General features: G+C 43.0%; 1 protein-coding gene across 1 annotated transcript in view; it reads right to left on the reverse strand.

Moving 5' to 3' along the window:
* Positions 1 to 11,612, reverse strand: part of ME1 (malic enzyme 1) — a 277,918-nt gene extending 266,306 nt beyond the window's left edge. The window contains exon 1 of the mRNA XM_055534911.1: positions 11,507 to 11,612. Coding sequence (XP_055390886.1) covers positions 11,507 to 11,601 — 95 coding nt within the window. The 5' untranslated portion in view covers positions 11,602 to 11,612. The remainder of the gene's footprint in view (positions 1 to 11,506) is intronic.
* Positions 11,613 to 18,327: the final 6,715 nt, after the last annotated feature.

Genomic DNA, 18,327 nt, shown 5'->3' on the forward strand with positions numbered 1-18,327 from the left:
TCTCCTCTGGTTCAGGAGAAGGTATGGCCATTTACGATTACTGTGCATTTGAAGCAAGTCTCTCATGGCACAATCCCCAAAGAGAGTCAGGCTGAGCCTGTCACAACCAGTAGGGAGTTCAGCCATGGTTTGCTTATGCCCAATCTCCATGGCTCATATACTCTGAAAAATTTTCCTTTTTATGAGATTGAATTGTTACCCTGCAGCAGATCAAGCAATTCTAAAATTCAGCCAACACTGTTCAGATCGTGGAGCTGTTTATTTGTAAAGGTGTCTTTTTGGTTGGCTTTGTGCTCAGCCACAGTATAACCATGCCCAGTTGCTGCACTTTTAGCATTAGTGCAATTTCATAAAGATTACTAGGCACTCAAAATCTAACAAGCATTTTCTGGAATTAGAAGGGAAAATTATGCTTCTCATTCTTGTGTGGTTGGATTAAATGATCATTTCCTTCCAAATTTAATGTTTTATTAATTTGAAATGAATGCTACAGATTACTGCCCAATAGAAAATGTCTTAGCCCAAAGGACTTTTATTCTTCCCTAAATGTCTCTGGTGATCAAGAAAGTTCAATTCTTTGACACAGTCTATTCTAAGGGAGCATAATGGTTGGCGCTGATTTATTCCTAGTACATACAGCAGTGGCAGCGCATAAAACCCAAAATATTAACTTACAAGCTTTGGATGAGGCAGCTATAGTTTCAGATCTCAGCTGTGCTTCTTTAAAGCTGTGATATCAGAGATATTAACCTTGTAAACTGATACAATAGAAGCACTTATCTGATATAGGTCAGTTATACTTCAAAAACAAACTCATCGAAAAAGAGATCAGATTTGGTCAAAAGGTACAAACTTCCAGTTTTAAGTACTAGCGATATGATGGATAACTTGATAAAGATAATTTAATACTGCTTCACTGAAAGTTAAGAGGGTAAATTCTAAGAGCTCTCATCACAAGGAAAAATTTTTTTTCTATTTCTTTTCTGCTGAATCTAAATGAGATGATGGGTGTTCACTTAACCTATTATAATCATTTCATGACATATGTCAGTCCAATCATGCTGTAAACTAAACCTATATGATGATATATGCCAATTATATCTAAATAAAACTGGAGGGAAAAAACATTAAAAAAGTAAAACAGATTTTGCTATGTTTCTTTTTAAAAGAAGGGGTGTTTTTGCTTTGTTTTACAAATTTATTTATGTCTTTTCTTTTTTTTTTTTTTTTTTGCCAAGTTGTTCCTCGACCAAGGAATCAAACTCATGCCCCCTGCAATGGAAGCATGGAGTCTTCACCATTGGACCACCAGAGAAATCCCTTTTGCCATGTTTCTATAGCTTAAAGGGACTTCCCGAGTAGCTCAGACAGTAAAGAATCTGCCTGCAATGTGGGAGACTGGGGTTCGATGTCTGGGTCGGGACGATCTCCTGGAGAAGGGAATGGCTACCCACTCCAGGATTCTTGCCTGGATAATTCCATGGGCAGAGGAGCCTGGCAGGCAAGGGGTCAAAAAGAGACACAACAAAGCGACTAACAGTTTCACTACTTTCACTATAGGTTAAAATAGATATGGAGACAAATTTTTTTAAAAAACAGCAAATAAGCACAGGACGAATGACCATATTAAAATCAGCATTTTGCAACCTTTAATATAATAATGTATTCAGAGATTATCATCAGCATAAGCTAAAAAAATTGAATCACCAGATGTCATATGGAAATTTAACTAGATGCTGGACTTTTATAAAATGTTATCAAATCACCTTTGGGGTAATAGGGGACATTTTCATATGGGCTGTATGTTAGTGATGTTAGTAATGATATTTGGCTTTGTTTTGATAATATTTTGATAGTGTTGTTATGCTATAAATCTGTTTATCTCACAGAGCTAAGTAGGGGTAAAATGTGAGTGCCTAGAACATTTGGCAACACTGAGCATCCAATCCATGGTGGTCAGGGAAAACTTAATTGCTATTTATGGTGGGTTCCTTCCTCATACCTCTCACCCCAAGAATCTCATCCACGGGGGCCACTGGAAGAACAGTCTGAAGCTTCCGTGGCCTCAAATGGGTGACTTCAAACAAAACAAGACTTCAAAATGTCCAGTTCTTCGAGAAGGATCTGGATGAATAAGTAACCCAATTCCTTTCTATCCTGCCTCCTCCCATTCCCTGAATCCATAAAGATTCTGTGAACTGAGGGGAGAGAGAGGCAGAGAAATAGAAAGAGTATAAGACTTAAAAGTGTCCCTGGACCATACCTACCTGAAACCACCACTGCCTGTCCCCCTCAGGACCTGTCATCTGTGGCTTGAGAATGGCCCGCTTGTGAATCCCTAACGAATGCCTGTGCCCTGGTGCACGCTTGGTGTATCTGTAGCAAGAAAAATGCTCTCTATTTGAGGATTTTGAACTGATCTGATTTTCCTTGAAATGACATTTTCCCTGTACTTGGAGACTTGAGATAAAATCTGACAGAAAAAACAAAATTACATTTTGTGTACCTTAGTATGTGACTTAAAAATTCCTACTAGCAATAGGAATTTTAACCTTTATAATAGCCAAAATATTTCTCTGGTCTAATTTCTATCCAGTAGCCATATTTCTACCATTGGTGTCATAGAAACAGAATTTATCTTTTAACCACTCACTCTTCAAGTACTTTAACATGAACATTTGTCTCTCAAATTTCCTCTGTTAGTATTGTTAGGCTTATTAATCATTTAGCACATAAAATGATTCTAGACCCTTCCACTGTAGTTACTGTTATCTGTACATCAGTTCAGTTCAGCTCAGTCGCTCAGTCATGTCCGACTCTTTGCGACCCCATGAACCGCAGCACGCCAGGCCTCCCTGTCCATCACCAACTCCCAGAGTCCACCCAAACTCATGTCCATTGAGTTGGTGATGCCATCCAGCCATCTCATCCTCTGTCATCCCCTTCTCCTCCTGCCCCCAATCCCTCCCAGCATCAGGGTCTTTTCCAATGAGTCAGCTCTTCCCATCAGGTGGCCAAAGTATTGGAGTTGCAGCTTCAACATCAGTCCTTCCAATGAACACCCAGGACTGATCTCCTTTAGGATGGACTGGTTGGATCTCCTTTCAGTCCAAGGGACTCACAAGAGTCTTATCCAACACCACAGTCCAAAAGCATCAATTCTTCGGCATTCAGCTTTCTTCACAGTCCAACTCTCACATCCATACATGACCACTGGAAAAATGAAAGCCTTGACTAGACGGACCTTTGTTGGCAAAGTAATGTCTCTGCTTTTCAATATGCTACCTAGGTTGGTCATAACTTTCCCTCCAAGGAGTAAGCGTCTTTTAATTTCATGGCTGCAATCACCATCTGCAGTGATTTTGGAGCCCAGAAATATAAAGTCAGCCACTGTTTCCCCATCTATTTCCCATGAAGTGATGGGACCAGATGCCATGATCTTCGTTTTCTGAATGTTGAGCTTTAAGCCAATTTTTTCACTCTCGTCTTTCACTTTCATCAAGAGGCTCTTTAGTTCTTCTTCACTTTCTGCCATCAGGGTGGTGTCATCTGCATATCTGAGGTTATTGATATTTCTCTCGGCAATCTTGAATCCAGCTTGTGCTTCCTCCAGCCCAGCGTTTCTCATGATGTACTCAGGTATATTTGTCTCCCTTAAAAACCAATGCTCAAAACTGGGTTTTACATTTAATATAAAAATTTTATCCTGCTGGGGGGAGGATGAATTGGGAAACTGGGATTGACATGTATATATACTATTGATACTATGTATAAAATAGATAAACTCTATCTATTTATAAATATATAGTTTATATGTATAAACTGATGAGAACCTACTGTATACCTCAGGGAACTCCACTCAGTGCTCTGTGGTTACCTAACTGGGAATGAAATCCAAAAAATAGGGGATATATGAATATATATAGCTGATTCACTTTGCTGTACAGTAGAAACTAAAAATTGTATAGCAACTATACTGCAATAAAAATTAATTTAAAAATTTAACCTGCTAAATGGGACTAATCTTTACTGACACTAAGGTCATAAAGAACTTTTAAAACAATAGGAATACTGTTTTAAGTAAAACCAAAAAATCGTAACCACATATTGAGTGTCGTAGGAACTCAAGTCTTAAATGATTTTCTCTTCATTCTGGGTTTCTGGTGGCTGTCAAAGCTGGTTGCATGTTAGGTAACATAATGTTAGTGTTAGACTTACGACTTAGTGCATTAACAACTACGACCAGTGTACCCATCTTTCCAGACTTTTCAATTTGCTTGAATGGCTTGCAAGCTGACCTCTTCATGCTGTCCTCGTTACTAATTTAAGTACAGCTGGCAAAGCGCATTAGCCTCCTGCACCAGCAGCGCCCAGAAAGAACCCTATAGATGTGTAGCAGTAGCCAGGGGGCCCCTGATCCCCTAGGGACATTTCTTTTCACTGCCCTGTGGTGTATGGTCTGATTCTAAGCACCGGTGCAGAGCAGCCTCATGAGCAAAGGCTGGGGAAGAGATCAAGATTTACAGGGTTTGCTCCTGCGTTTGCAGCAGATTTCTTAACAGCTATTGTGTATCAGCAAAATTCAGTAGTTTAAATCATCCCCATTTAGTAATGAAACATTTTTATTGGGGCTTGAAAGTTTCCACTTGCTCATGCTCAGTTCATGCATTTATCCAACTCCGCATCCACTTTTTTTCTTTTTAAAATGTTTTAAAAACTGTTTCTATTTATTTGTTGGGTTTTCAGTTGCAGCCTGCAGGATTTCTGTTGCAGCACCTGGGCTCTTTCATTGTGTTGCGTGGCCTCTTTGTTGGGGCAAACAGGCTTCTCTCTAGTTGTGGCATGGGCCCAGGAGTTGTAACACACAGGTTTAGTTGGCCCATGTCATGTGGGATCTTAGTTCCCCAACCAGGGACTGAAACTGCCCCCCCCCCGCCCCCCGCTGCATTGGAAAATGGATTATTAACCACTGGACCAGGGAAGTCCCTCCCCAACCAATTTCGATGACTTTCCTCCTCTATTACCTCCATGGCTATTTTTGTTTATTTTGTTCTATCTACTTTCAATTTCAGAAAAATATATATAAAATAACATTACCACCTTAAGCATTTTTAGAGCTTCCCCAGTAGCTCAGCAGTAAAGAATCTGCCTGCAATGCAAGAGCCACAGGAGACATGGGTTCAATCCTTGGGTCTGGAAGATCCCCTGGAGGAGAGCATGGCAACCCACTCCAATATTCTTGCCTGGAGAATTCCATAGATAGAGGAGCCCGGCAGGTTACAGTCCATAGGATCGCAAAGGGTCAGACACGACTGAAGCGACTGAGCACACATGTACACACGCAAGCATTTTTAAGTATGCTGCTCAGTGGTGTTAAGGACATTCATATTACCGTGCAACTAACCTCCAAAGTCTGTCAACTTGCAGAAGGAAAACTCTACACCCATTAATCAACAATTCTCCATTCATCCACCTGCCCTTACATCCAATCCCACTCCTGGCATCCACCATTCTACTTTCTGTCTCTATGAAATTGACTGTGTCATTTAAGTAGAATCATAAGTGTTTGTCCTTTTGTGACTGGCTTACTTAGCATAATGTCCTCAAGATTCATCCATGTTGTAGTATGTGTCAGCGTTTCTTTCCTCTTTATGGTTAAATAATACTCGTTTGGATGCATATACAACATTTTGTTTATCCACTCACCCCTCGATGGACACTTGGGTTATGTCTCCCTTTTAGTTATTGGAAATAATGCTGCTATGAATGTGTGTACAAAAATCTCTTCAAGACCCTGCTTTCAGTTCTTTGCGGTACATACGCAAAAGTGGAATGGCTGGATCATAAGAAAATTTTATTTTTAATTTTCAATTAATTTATTTTTATATATTTATTTATTTTTCTTTGGCTCCCGTTTGGGTCCAGCTTGGGGATTCTGGATAGCGCCCCAACTGCTTGGACAGCTATGCAGCTGGCTCAGTCCGCTGAGGCCGGGCCCTCGTTGCTAGGAGACCAGGAATCCACGCAGCTTCCTGAAGGCTGGTAATGGAGCGAGTCTGGTCCCTGGGCGAGCTCACCCCAGGGCCACCCAGCCCTATGGCTGAGCGGGAGAGTCTGACAACAATGGGAACCAAATCCAGCCTGTGGAGACCCCATCCGGCCCCTAGGCGGGGAGGTGAAAAAACCTATTTTTAATTTTTTAAAGACCACTCTACCATTTCACGCCAGTCAGAATGGCTGCAATCCAAAAGTCTACAAGCAATAAATGCTGGAGAGGGTGTGGAGAAAAGGGAACCCTTTTACACTGTTGGTGGGAATGCAAACTAGTACAGCCACTATGGAGAACAGTGTGGAGATTCTTTAAAAAACTGGAAATAAAACTGCCATACGACCCAGCAATCCCACTGCTGGGCATACACACTGAGGAAACCAGAACTGAAAGAGACATGTGTACCCCAGTGTTCATCACAGCACTGTTTATAATAGCCAGGACATGGAAGCAACTTAGATGTCCATCAGCAGATGAATGGATAAGAAAGCTGTGGTACATATACACAATGGAGTATTATTCAGCATTAAAAAGAATACATTTGAATCAGTTCTAATGAGGTGGATGAAACTGGAGCCAATTATACAGTGTGAAGTAAGCCAGAAAGAAAAACGCCAATACAGTATACTAACGCATATATATGGAATTTAGAAAGATGGTAACAATAACCCTGTATGCAAGACAGCAAAAGAGACACAGATGTATAGAACAGTCTTTTGGACTCTGTGGGAGAGAGGGTGGGGGATGATTTGGGATAATGGCATTGAAACATGTATAATATCATAGAAGAAACGAATCGCCAGTCCAGGTTCGATGCAGGATACAGGATGCTTGGGGCTGGTGCACTGGGATGACCCAGAGGGATGGTATAGGGAGGGAGGTGATAGGGGGATTCAGGATTGGGAACATGTGTACACTCATGGCGGATTCATGTTGATGTATGGCAAAACCAATACAATATTGTAATGTAATTAGCCTCTAATTAAAATAAATAAATTTAAATTAAAAAAATAAAAAAATAAAGACCACTCTACTGCTTTCCGCAGCAGCTGTATGACTTTACATTCCTACCAACAATTCACAAGGGTTCCAATGTGTCCATGTCCTTGCCAACACTTGTTATTTTCTCTCTTTTCTCATAGTTGCTGTTGTGGACTGAACTATGCCCCCTCAAATTTAGTATGTTGAAGTCCCAGTCAGTATCTAAATGTAATCATATTTTGAGATAGGGCCTTAAGAGGTAATTAAATGAAAATGAAGCTGTTAAGCTGAGCCTCAAACCCATCTGACTAGTGTCCTCATAAGAAAAGGGGATTTGAAAAAAAAAAAAAAGAAAGAAAAGGGGATTTGGTCATCCAGAGAGAAACCAAGAATGCGCACACACAGGGGAAAGGCCAGGTGAGGACACAGTGAAAAGGCTGCCATCTGCAAGCCACAGAGAGAGGCCCTGCAAGAATCCAAAGCTGCCAACACCTCGGGACTTCCAGCCTCCAGAAATGTGAGAAAATAAAGCTCTACTATTACAGCGCCCCAGCCTGTGGTATTTTCTCATGGCAGCCATAACAAGCTAATACAGTAGCCAGCCTAAGGGGTATGAGGTGGCCTCTCATTCTGGTTTTGATTTGCATTTCCCTAAAAATTATGGTGAGCATCTTTCTATGTGCTTTTCTTGTTTGTGGCTTCTGTTGAGATTCTATCTATTCAAGTCCTCTGCTCATTTTTAAATTGAGTAGTTGGTTTCTTTGTTGTTGAGCTGTAGGAGTTCTTTGCATATTCTAGATGTCAACTCCTTACCAGATATAAGATTTATAAATATTTTCTTCCATTCCATGTTGAGCGTCCTTCGGTGCATATAAATTTTTAATTTTGATGTCATCCAATTTACCTACTTTTACTTTTTTTTTTTGCCTGTTTTTGGTGTTATGTCCAAGAAATAATTGCCAAACTCACTGTCAGGACGTTTTCCCCCTTTATTGACTTGAAAGAGTTTTACAGTTTTAGCTCTTATGCTTAGGTCTTTGAGGAGGTTTGACTTAAGTTTTGTATATGTTATAAGTAGTTCTTTTGCATGTACATATCCAGTTTTCCAGAGAAGGGCATGGCAACCCACTCTAGTATTCTTGCCTGGAGAGCCCCATGGACAGAGGAGCCTGGCAGGATATGGTCCAGAGGGTTACAAAGAGTCAGACACAACTGAAGCGACTTAGCATGCACACACATGCACATCCAGTTTTCCAAAGCTGTTTTTATGGCCAGTCTTCCCAAATTCACAGTGAGAAACCAACCCTTGGGAAATGCTCTAAACTGAGTCTGTAATTCTCTAAGAACAAAGTTTCTAGACTCCCGTTGGGTCCTTGCTATGACAATGCAAGGCTATAGAATTCAGGTTGGAAATATGACTTTCAGAAAGTACAGCTGCCATATAAAGACAAGAGCCAGTGCTTGGCCTGCCAAAGACACTTCGGGGGTGGGGTGGGGGTGGGCGTTGTTGTCTCCATCTCCCAGGATTCCTGGAGCTGTTTCCAGTATCCTCTATTGTCTCTAGGATTACTGCCTCTTAGGAAACCCTTAACATTTCACTCAACCTCACCTTCTGCCCTAGGATTCCTTCAGGAACTCACCGGGCACTCATAGCTGCACAACGCGAAAGCTCAGGGAGTCAGCCCCCATAGGCCCACCCTTGGAGTGAGAGGTAATTGTTAAGCCTTCTTCCTTTTGTCCTCTAGTTCAGGGGTCCCCAACCTCCCGGCCATGGACTGGTTCCTCCTGTCATATCAGAGGCGGCATTACATTACAATAATCACGATAGTGTGATCACTCACCTAGAGCCAGACATCCTGGAATGTGAAGTCAAGTGGGCCTTAGAAAGCATCACTACGAACAAAGCTAGTGGAGGTAATGGAATTCCAGTTGAGCTACTCCAAATCCTGAAAGATGATGCTGTGAAAGTGCTGCACTCAATATGCCAGCAAATTTGCAAAACTCAGCAGTGGCCACAGGACTGGAAAAGGGCAGTATTCATTCTAATCCCAAAGAAAGGCAATGCCAAAGTATGCTCAAACTATCACACAATTGCACTCTCACACGCTAGTAAAGTAATGCTCAAAATTCTCCAAGCCAGGCTTCAGCAATACATGAACCGTGAAATTCCAGATGTTCAAGCTGATTTTAGAAAAGGCAGAGGAACCAGAAATCAAATTGCCAACATCCGCTGGATCATGGAAAAAGCAAGAGAGTTCCAGAAAAACATCGATTTCTGCTTTATTGACTATGCCAAAGCCTTTGACTGTGTAGATCAAAAGAAACTGTGGAAAATTCTGAAAGAGATGGGAATACCAGACCACCTGACCTGCCTCTTGAGAAACCTGTATGCAGGTCAGGAAGCAACAGTTAGAACTGGACATGGACCAACAGACTGGTTCCAAATAGGAAAAGGAGTACGTCAAGGCTGTATATTGTCACCTTGCTTATTTAACTTAGATGCAGAGTACATCATGAGAAACGCTGGGCTGGAAGAAGCACAAGCTGGAATCAAGATTGCTGGGAGAAATATCAATAACCTCAGGTATGCAGATAACACCACCCTTATGGCAGAAAATGAAGAGGAACTCAAAAGCCTGTTGATGAAAGTGAAAGAGGAGAGTGAAAAAGTTGGCTTAAAGCTCAACATTCAGAAAACGAAGATCATGGCATCTGGTCCCATCACTTCATGGGAAATAGATGGGGAAACAGTGGAAACAGTGTCAGACGTTATTTTTTGGGGCTCCAAAATCACTACAGATGGTGATTGCAGCCATGAAATTAAAAGACACTTACTCCTTGGAAGGAAAGTTATGACCAACCTAGATAGCATATTCAAAAGCAGAGACATTACTTTGCCAACAAAGGTCCGTCTAGTCAAGGCTATGTTTTTCCAGTGGTCATATATGGATGTGAGAGTTGGACTGTGAAGATGGCTGAGCGCCAAAGAATTGATGCTTTTGAACTGTGGTGTTGGAGAAGACTCTTGAGAGTCCCTTGGACTGCAAGGAGCTCCAACCAGTCCATTCTGAAGGAGATCAGTCCTGGGTGTTCTTTGGAAGGAATGATGCTAAAGCTGAAGCTCCAGTACTTTGGCCACCTCATGCGAAGAGTTGACTCATTGGAAAAGACTCTGATGCTGGGAGGGATTGGGGGCAGGAGGAGAAGGGGACGACAGAGGATGAGATGGCTGGATGGCATCACCAACTCGATGGACATGAGTTTGAGACAGGGAGGCCTGGCGTGCTGTGATTCATGGGGTCACAAAGAGTCGGACAGGACTGAATGACTGAAGTGAACTGAACTAAAAGTGCATAATAAACGCAATGCACTTGAATCATCCCCAAACCACCCTTCACCCACATCTGTGGAAAACTGTCTTCCACGAAACTGATCCTTGGTACCAAAAAGGCTGGGGACTGCTGCTCTAGTCAGTTCTCAGGTCATTTCATAGGATCCAGGAAGAATCCAGCACCATCATCCGTCAAGGGGCCAACTTGACAATTATCCTTATTTTTCTTCCCCTCCCTCTCGGTTTGACTTCTTCTGTCTGCCATGCTTCTTCATGAAATCTCCATTCTCAAATAATCTGCCATCACTCAAACATTTGTCTCAGCCTCTGGTTTCAGGGGAACCCAGGTTAGGACAAACATTCTAGAGTTTCAGAGAACATTGAAAGAGTGAAGTCGTTCAGTTGTGTCTGACTCTTTGCTACCCTATGGATTGTAGCCTGCTAGGCTCCTCTGTCCATGGGATTTTCCAGGCAAGAATACTAGAGTGGGTTGCCATTTCCTTCTCCAGAGGATCTTCCTGACCCAGGGATCAAACCCAGGTCTCCCATACTGCAGGCAGACTCTTTATTGTCTGAGCCACCAAGGGCTCCCCATAAAATGTCTACCCACCCACATGGATGGCCTTCTGGCTTGTTTCTTTGGCTAAAAAGGAACAGAAGGAACCAGTAAAGGTCATGGAGGATATAGAGATGATATTCTGTGAGTAGTGATTGAACTTCCTTGTATCTCAATTGTTTTATCACCAGTGGAGATGAACCCAACTCAAAATCTTCCAAGCAACTGCTTCCAAATGCCAGGAATAGGGAGGAGGGGAAAAAAAAACCATCAACAACGTGGTGACTCACTTCTCATTAGGCCATTTGTTCTACGTTGCAAGATTCTCAGTGTTGCACTTCAACCAGGAAGCTGGCCCCTATGGACTTCTTGCTAAAACAGAGTGGGTGGCAGTTCCCTGGTGAGTTAAACAGATGTACTGAGTGACACAGAGTTTCACTTCATGGTAGGACCAGTAGGGATGAGAACATGGGTCCCTGGAGAGGATCTCTGAGCAGGAAGCAGGAAACCCAGTGTCTATTCACCTCTGTCATTGAGACAAATGACAGCTATTGGCTCTTCCAGAACCTACCTGCCTCCACGAGCTTACCTAGGAAGCAGGTCCCTGGTTTTGGTCTCAGTTGGGTTTCCTGGAGCTGCAGCTGGACAGGTGAAGAAAGGAGACTCCAAGAGGGGAACTTTCATAAAGTCAGGCTCTGGAAACAAATACAATAATAACCTTAAGCCTGCTGTGCACAGAGATAAAGGCAGAGACTGCCATCAGATCACCTACGAGAAGGCTCAGACTAAGGCAGAGTTCCTAAGACAAAGCTAGAGCTGTTCTACTGAGAAGTTTGTACAGAGGGCAGGTACCATTTGTGGAATTCTGCAGCCACAGCTCTGGGTGGGTAAGGACCTGGTAAGGACATCTAGAGACTTCAGACACCCTGTCATCTAGATCCCTGGACTCTTTTGTTACTCAAAGTGGAGTCTGCAAACTAACAGTCTCGGCATCACCTAGAAGCTGGTTAGACCTCTCTAGTCAGAGTCTGCGTTTTAAATAAGATCCCTCATTGATTTCCGCACACGTTGAAGTTTCAGAGGGGGTGTCAATGAGTCAGTTGTGTTAGCATGGGTTTCCTGGTTGTCTCTGATCCATGTGGCTCAAAGGTTTTCAACAGGGAGGGTACAACTCCCTTGGGGAGCGCCCACTGGGAAGCTGGTGGGGGAATAGTGGTTCTCATAATGACTGGCACCTCCTGGCATTCAGTGAGCAGGTGCCAGGGATGCCAAACATCCTGCAATGTGTGGGATGGTCCCTCAGGGCAAAAGTATTGTCCCGCCCAAATGCCAATGATATTCCTGACGAGAAACATGTTGGCTATTACTTAATCCGTAAAACAAGTGTTTAGACTAGATGAATTCCAATGTTCCTCCCAGCTCTTTGAGTCTTTTATTCTACCACTGTTTTTTACACCAATTTAGAAAGTTCTCAGCACTACCTTTCCCTCCTAATTATGGCTGTTCTAAGCCCAAGTCATTTTCATTTAGACAATCCCATGGAACCGGTCACAGAGAATAACCTTAATGAACATAATTCATAGCACTCCTTGTTGCATATAACATGTCCATTCTGGTTAGAGTTCAAAGAGTCATTCTGGTCAATTGAATGAATTTGTCATTGTGATGCTGGTAATACAAAAGAGTCTGGAAACACTGCAGTCAGCAAAGTCATACTAGATAGCAGCGGGGGCGGTGAGATTTGTAGCTGAAGTGCCTCTCTCCCCCTTGCCACAACCTCTGCCCTGTGTGGATTAAGCAGGAAGGGGAATGCTGGAGGAGATGCAGTTGCCAACTGTTTAACGTAGTCTCCAAACAGAGAGCAGCAGGCAAGAGACAAATGGACGGTCACAAGCAGGGTCTGGCAAAGCTGACTTCACGGAGAACTTTCTGAATATGTGTGCCTGGTGGAGGAGATGACGTAAGATCGGATGCGGCAGAAGCAGAGGAAAATCTTCTATGTAAATAAGTGGGCTTATTTACTCAAAATAAGTGAGTAAATAAGTGGGCTCCTTTTGGGTGTGGTGCTCTGATATTTGGAAACGAAAACATGACTTAATTGCCATTTCTTCCACTGCAGTGCAGTCAGGACAAAGGGAAGAATCTAATGAAAAATGTGGGGAATCCCTTGGTGGTCCAGTGGTTAAGTCTCCACATTTTCAACACGGTGGGTGTTGGTTGGTCCCTGGTCAAGGAACCAGCTCCCACATGAAAGTGCAAAACATTAGTCACTCAGTCGTGTCTGACCCCATGGACTGTAGCTGGCCAGGGTCCTCTGTCCATAGGATTTTCCTCGCAAGAATACTGGAGTGGGTTGCCATTTCCTTCTCTGGGGGATCTTCCTCACCCAGGAATCGAACCCAGGTCTTCTGTATCACAGGCAGATTCTTGACCCTCTGAACCATCAGGGAAGCCCCACCCATACTATAATCAATACACACTGCAGGTGACTAGGTTAAGAAATGAAGGTCTGTTCAGTCCTCGAGGAGATGACTTTCCTAGGATCGTGTGTCCCGGGGGTCTGGGTAGTAGTGTTTGCCAATACACTCACATTGTCCTCTGACTTCAGAAATTAATGGTGTGGGTGAAAGCACAGCCTTTTGATAATTGGTGCCTGCACAAAGCTCCTCTATACATGTGGGTGGCTGGCTGCTGAGTTAAACAAACAACAGAGACAGTGTTGGAGACTGGAATTTTATCTGCGGCTTAGATTTTGTGTCAATCAATAGGGTACTAATTATGACCCCAATGTAGCCCTGGTTAGCAATAGAATGTTTTTTTTGATGTGATTGGCAAAAGCAGATAGTTAATAAAGGCAGTTAAAAATATTTTTTCAAAAACATGCATTAACATTTTACAGTGAAATGTGTAAGTGCACAGGATGTGAACATGCTTAATACTGTCCATGTTTTGAATTTGCTGACTTGGAAGATGCACAACCAGATCTTTCCATAAAATATACATGTAACACATTTGCTATGATATCCAGTTTCAGTTTCTTTAAAGTGGAAGGAGAACCAAAGACATTTATGAAACAATCTTGGTGCAGATCCTAGACTTTCGCTTACTGTTTGCTAATCTCTTACAGGGGGCTTTTCTGGTGGCTCAGTGGTGAAGAATCCGCCTGCAAGGCAGAAGATACAGGAGACCTGGGTTCAATCCCTGGGTGGGGAAGACCCCCTGAAGAAGGGCATGGTAAACCCACTTCAGTATTCTTGCCTGGAGAATGCCATGGACAGAGGAGCTTGGAGGCCTACAGTCCATGGTGTTCAAAGAGTTGAACACAGCTGAAGAGACTGAACATGCATGCATGCGATATCTTATGGTGGTCTTGTCAACTATTATTACACGTATGAAAAGGATCTAACCAAGAATTGCCAATTTCATTTTCATAAAAACAATGACTATTTTTCTTTTTGTTCACATCTATTAGTTTGCATTGCTGTGCATACTAAGTCGCTTCAGTCATGTCCAACTCTTTGCAACCCTATGAACTGTAGCCTGCCAGGCTTCTCTGTCCAAGGGATTCTCTAGCAAGAATACTGGAGTGAATTGCCATGCCCTCCTCCAGGATATCTTTCCAACCCAGGGATAGAACCTGTGTCACCCGCGTCTCCTGCAGTGCAGGCAAGTTCTTTACCACTAAGCCACCAGTTTGTATGACATTCAGTTCAATTCAGTTCAGTCGCTCACTCGTGTCCAACTCTTTGCGACCCCATGAATCGCAGCACACCAGGCCTCCCTGTCCATCACCAACTCCCGGAGTTCACTCAGACTCACGTCCATTGAGTCAGTGATGCCATCCAGCCATTTCATCCTCTGTTGTCCTCTTCTCCTCCTGCCCCTAATCCCTCCCAGCATCAGACTCTTTTCCAATGAGTCAACTCTTCACATGAGGTGGCCAAAGTACTGGAGTTTCCACTTGAGCATCATTCCCTCCAAAGAAATCCCAGGGCTGATCTCCTTCAGAATGGACTGGTTGGATCTCCTTGCAGTCCAATGGACTCTCAAGAGTCTTCTCCAACACCACAGTTCAAAAACACCAATTCTTTGGCACTCAGCTTTCTTCACAGTCCAACTCTCACATCCATACATGACCACTGGAAAAACAATAGCCTTGACTAGACGGACCTTTGTTGGCAAAGTAATGTCTCTGCTTTTGAATATGCTATCTAGGTTGGTCATAACTTTCCCTCCAAGGAGTAAGCCTCTTTTAATTTCATGGCTGCAGTCACCATCTGCAGTGATTTTGGAGCCCCCCAAAATAAAGTCTGACACTGTTTCCACTGTTTCCCCATCTATTTCCCATGAAGTGATGGCACCAGATGCCATGATCTTCATTTTCTGAATGTTGAGCTTTAAGCCAACTTTTTCACTCTCCTCTTTCACTTTCATCAACAGGCTTTTTAGTTCCTCTTCATTTTCTGCCATAAGGGTGGTGTCATCTGCATACCTGAGGTTATTGATATTTCTCCCAGCAATCTTGATTCCAGCTTGTGCATCTTCCAGCCCAGCATTTCTCATGATGTACTCTGCATATAAGTTAAATAAGCAGGGTGACAATATACAGCCTTGACGTACTCCTTTTCCTATTTTGAACCAGTCTGTTGTTCCATGTCCAGTTCTAACTGTTGCTTCCTGATCTGCATACAGGTTTCTCAAGAGGCAGGTCAGGTGCTCTGGTATTCCCATCTCTTTCAGAATTTTCCAGTTTCTTGTGATCCACACAGTCAAAGGCTCTGGCGTAGTCAATAAAGCAGAAATCGATGTTTTTCTGGAACTCTCTTGCTTTTTCCATGATCCAGCGGATGTTGGCAATTTGATTTCTGGTTCCTCTGCCTTTTCTAAAATCAGCTTGAACATCTGGAAGTTCACAGTTCATGTATTGCTGAAGCCTGGCTTGGAGAATTTTGAGCATTACTTTACTAGCATGTGAGATGAGTACAATTGTGCGGTAGTTTGAGCATTCTTTGGCATTGCCTTTCTTTGGGATGGGAATGAAAACTGACCTTTTCCAGTCCTGTGGCCACTGCTGAGTTTTCCAAATTTGCTGGCATATTGAGTGCAGCACTTTCACAGCATCATCTTTTAGAATTGGAAATAGCTCAACTGGAATTCCATAACCTCCACTAGCTTTGTTCAAAGTGATGCTTCCTAAGGCCCACTTGACTTCACATTCCAGGATGTCTGGCTCTAGGTCAGTGATCACCCCATCGTGATTATCTGGGTCATGAAGATCTTTTTTATATAGTTCTTCTGTGTATTCTTGCCACCTCTTCTTAATATCTTCTGCTTCTGTTAGGTCCCTACCATTTCTGTCCTTTATCGAGCCCATCTTTGCATGAAATGTTCCCTTGGTATCTCTAATTTTCTTGAAGAGATCTCTAGTCTTTCCCATGCTGTTGTTTTCCTCTATTTCTTTGCTTTGATCGCTGAGGAAGGCTTTCCTATCTCTTCTTGCTATTCTTTGGAACTCTGCATTCAGATGCTTATATCTTTCCTTTCCTCCTTTCCTTTTCACTTTTCTTCTTTCACAGATATTTGTAAGGCCTCCTCAGACAGCCATTTTGCTTTTTTGCATTTCTTTTCCATGGGGATGTTCTTGATCCCTGTCTCCTGTACAATGTCAGTTCTTCAGGCACTCTATCTATCAGATCTAGGCCCTTAAATCTATTTCTCACTTCCACTGTATAATCATAAGGGATTTGATTTAGGTCATACCTGGATGGTCTAGTGGTTTTCCCTACTTTCTTCAATTTCAGTCTGAATTTGGCGATAAGCAGTTCATGATCTGAGCCACAGTCAGCTCCTGGTCTTGTTTTTGTTGACTGTATAGAGCTTCTCCATCTTTGGCTGCAAAGAATATAATCAATCTGATTTCTGTGTAGACCATCTGGTGATGTCCATGTGTAGAGTCTTCTCTTGTGTTGTTGGAAGAGGGTGTTTGCTATGACCAGTGCATTTTCTGGCAAAACTCTATTAGTCTTTGCCCTGCTTCATTCCGTACTCCAAGGCCAAATTTGCCTGTTACTCCAGGTGTTTCTTGACTTCCTACTTTTGTATTCCAGTACCCTATAAAGAAAAGGACATCTTTTTTGTGTGTTAGTTCTAAAAGGTCTTGTAGGTCTTCATAGAACCATTCAACTTCAGCTTCTTCAGCGTTACTGGTTGGGGCATAGACTTGTATTACCATGATATTGAATGGTTTGCCTTGGAAATGAACAGAGATCATTCTGTCGTTTTTGAGATTGCATCCAAGTACTGCATTTCAGACTCTTTTGTTGACCATGATGGCTACTCCATTTCTTCTGAGGGATTCCTGCCTGCAGTAGTAGATATAATGGTCATCTGAGTTAAATTCACCCATTCCAGTCCATTTTAGTTTACTGATTCCTAGAATGTCTACATTCACTCTTGCCATCTCTTGTTTGACCACCTCCAATTTGCTTTGATTCATGGACCTAACATTCCAGGTTCCTATGCAATATTGCTCTTTACAGCATCAGACCTTGCTTCTATCACCAGTCACATCCACAGCTGGGTATTGTTTTTGCTTTGGCTCCATCCCTTCATTCTTTCTGGAGTTATTTCTCCACTGATCTCCAGTAGCATATTGGGCACCTACTGACCTGGGGAGTTCCTCTTTCAGTATCCTATCATTTTGCCTTTTCATACTGTTCATGGGGTTCTCAAGGCAAGAATACTGAAGTGGTTTGCCATTCCCTTCTCCAGTGGACCACATTCTGTCAGAGCTCTCCACCATGCCCGCCCGTCTTGGGTGGCCCCACAGGGCATGGCTTAGTTTCATTGAGTTAGACAAGGCTGTGGTCCTAGTGTGATTAGTTTTCTGTGAGTATGGTTTCAGTGTGTCTGCCCTCCGATGCCCTCTTGCAACACCTACCATCTTACTTGGGTTTCTCTTACCTTGGACGTGGGATATCTCTTCACGGCTGCTCCAGCAAAGCGCAATCACTGCTTCTTACCTTGGACGAGGGGTATCTCCTCACCGCTGCCCCTCCTGACCTTGAATGTGGAATAGCTCCTCTAGGCCCTCCGGTGCCCACGCAGCCACCCCCCTTGGGTGTGGGGTTGCTCCTCCCGGCTTCTACCCCTGACCTCGGACGTGGGGTAGCTCCTCTCGGCCGTGCTCTGCACGCCGTCGCAGCCGCCCGCGCTCTGCACGCCATTTTGTATGACATTAAATTATACAATTACAAGTTCAGTGGGGCATGAACAGGTTTGGAATCAACACAACTGACCATTCAAAATGTGGAAATATGATTTTGGGGCATACTAGTGAATGGCCTTCTAGTCACAAGCATTTGTCCGGCCATTTAAGTATATATGCTTTTTAAAAGGGAATGAAGAGGA

This window comes from Bubalus kerabau, chromosome 9, assembly GCF_029407905.1.
Source record: "Bubalus kerabau isolate K-KA32 ecotype Philippines breed swamp buffalo chromosome 9, PCC_UOA_SB_1v2, whole genome shotgun sequence".
Classification (NCBI taxonomy): domain Eukaryota; kingdom Metazoa; phylum Chordata; class Mammalia; order Artiodactyla; family Bovidae; genus Bubalus; species Bubalus kerabau.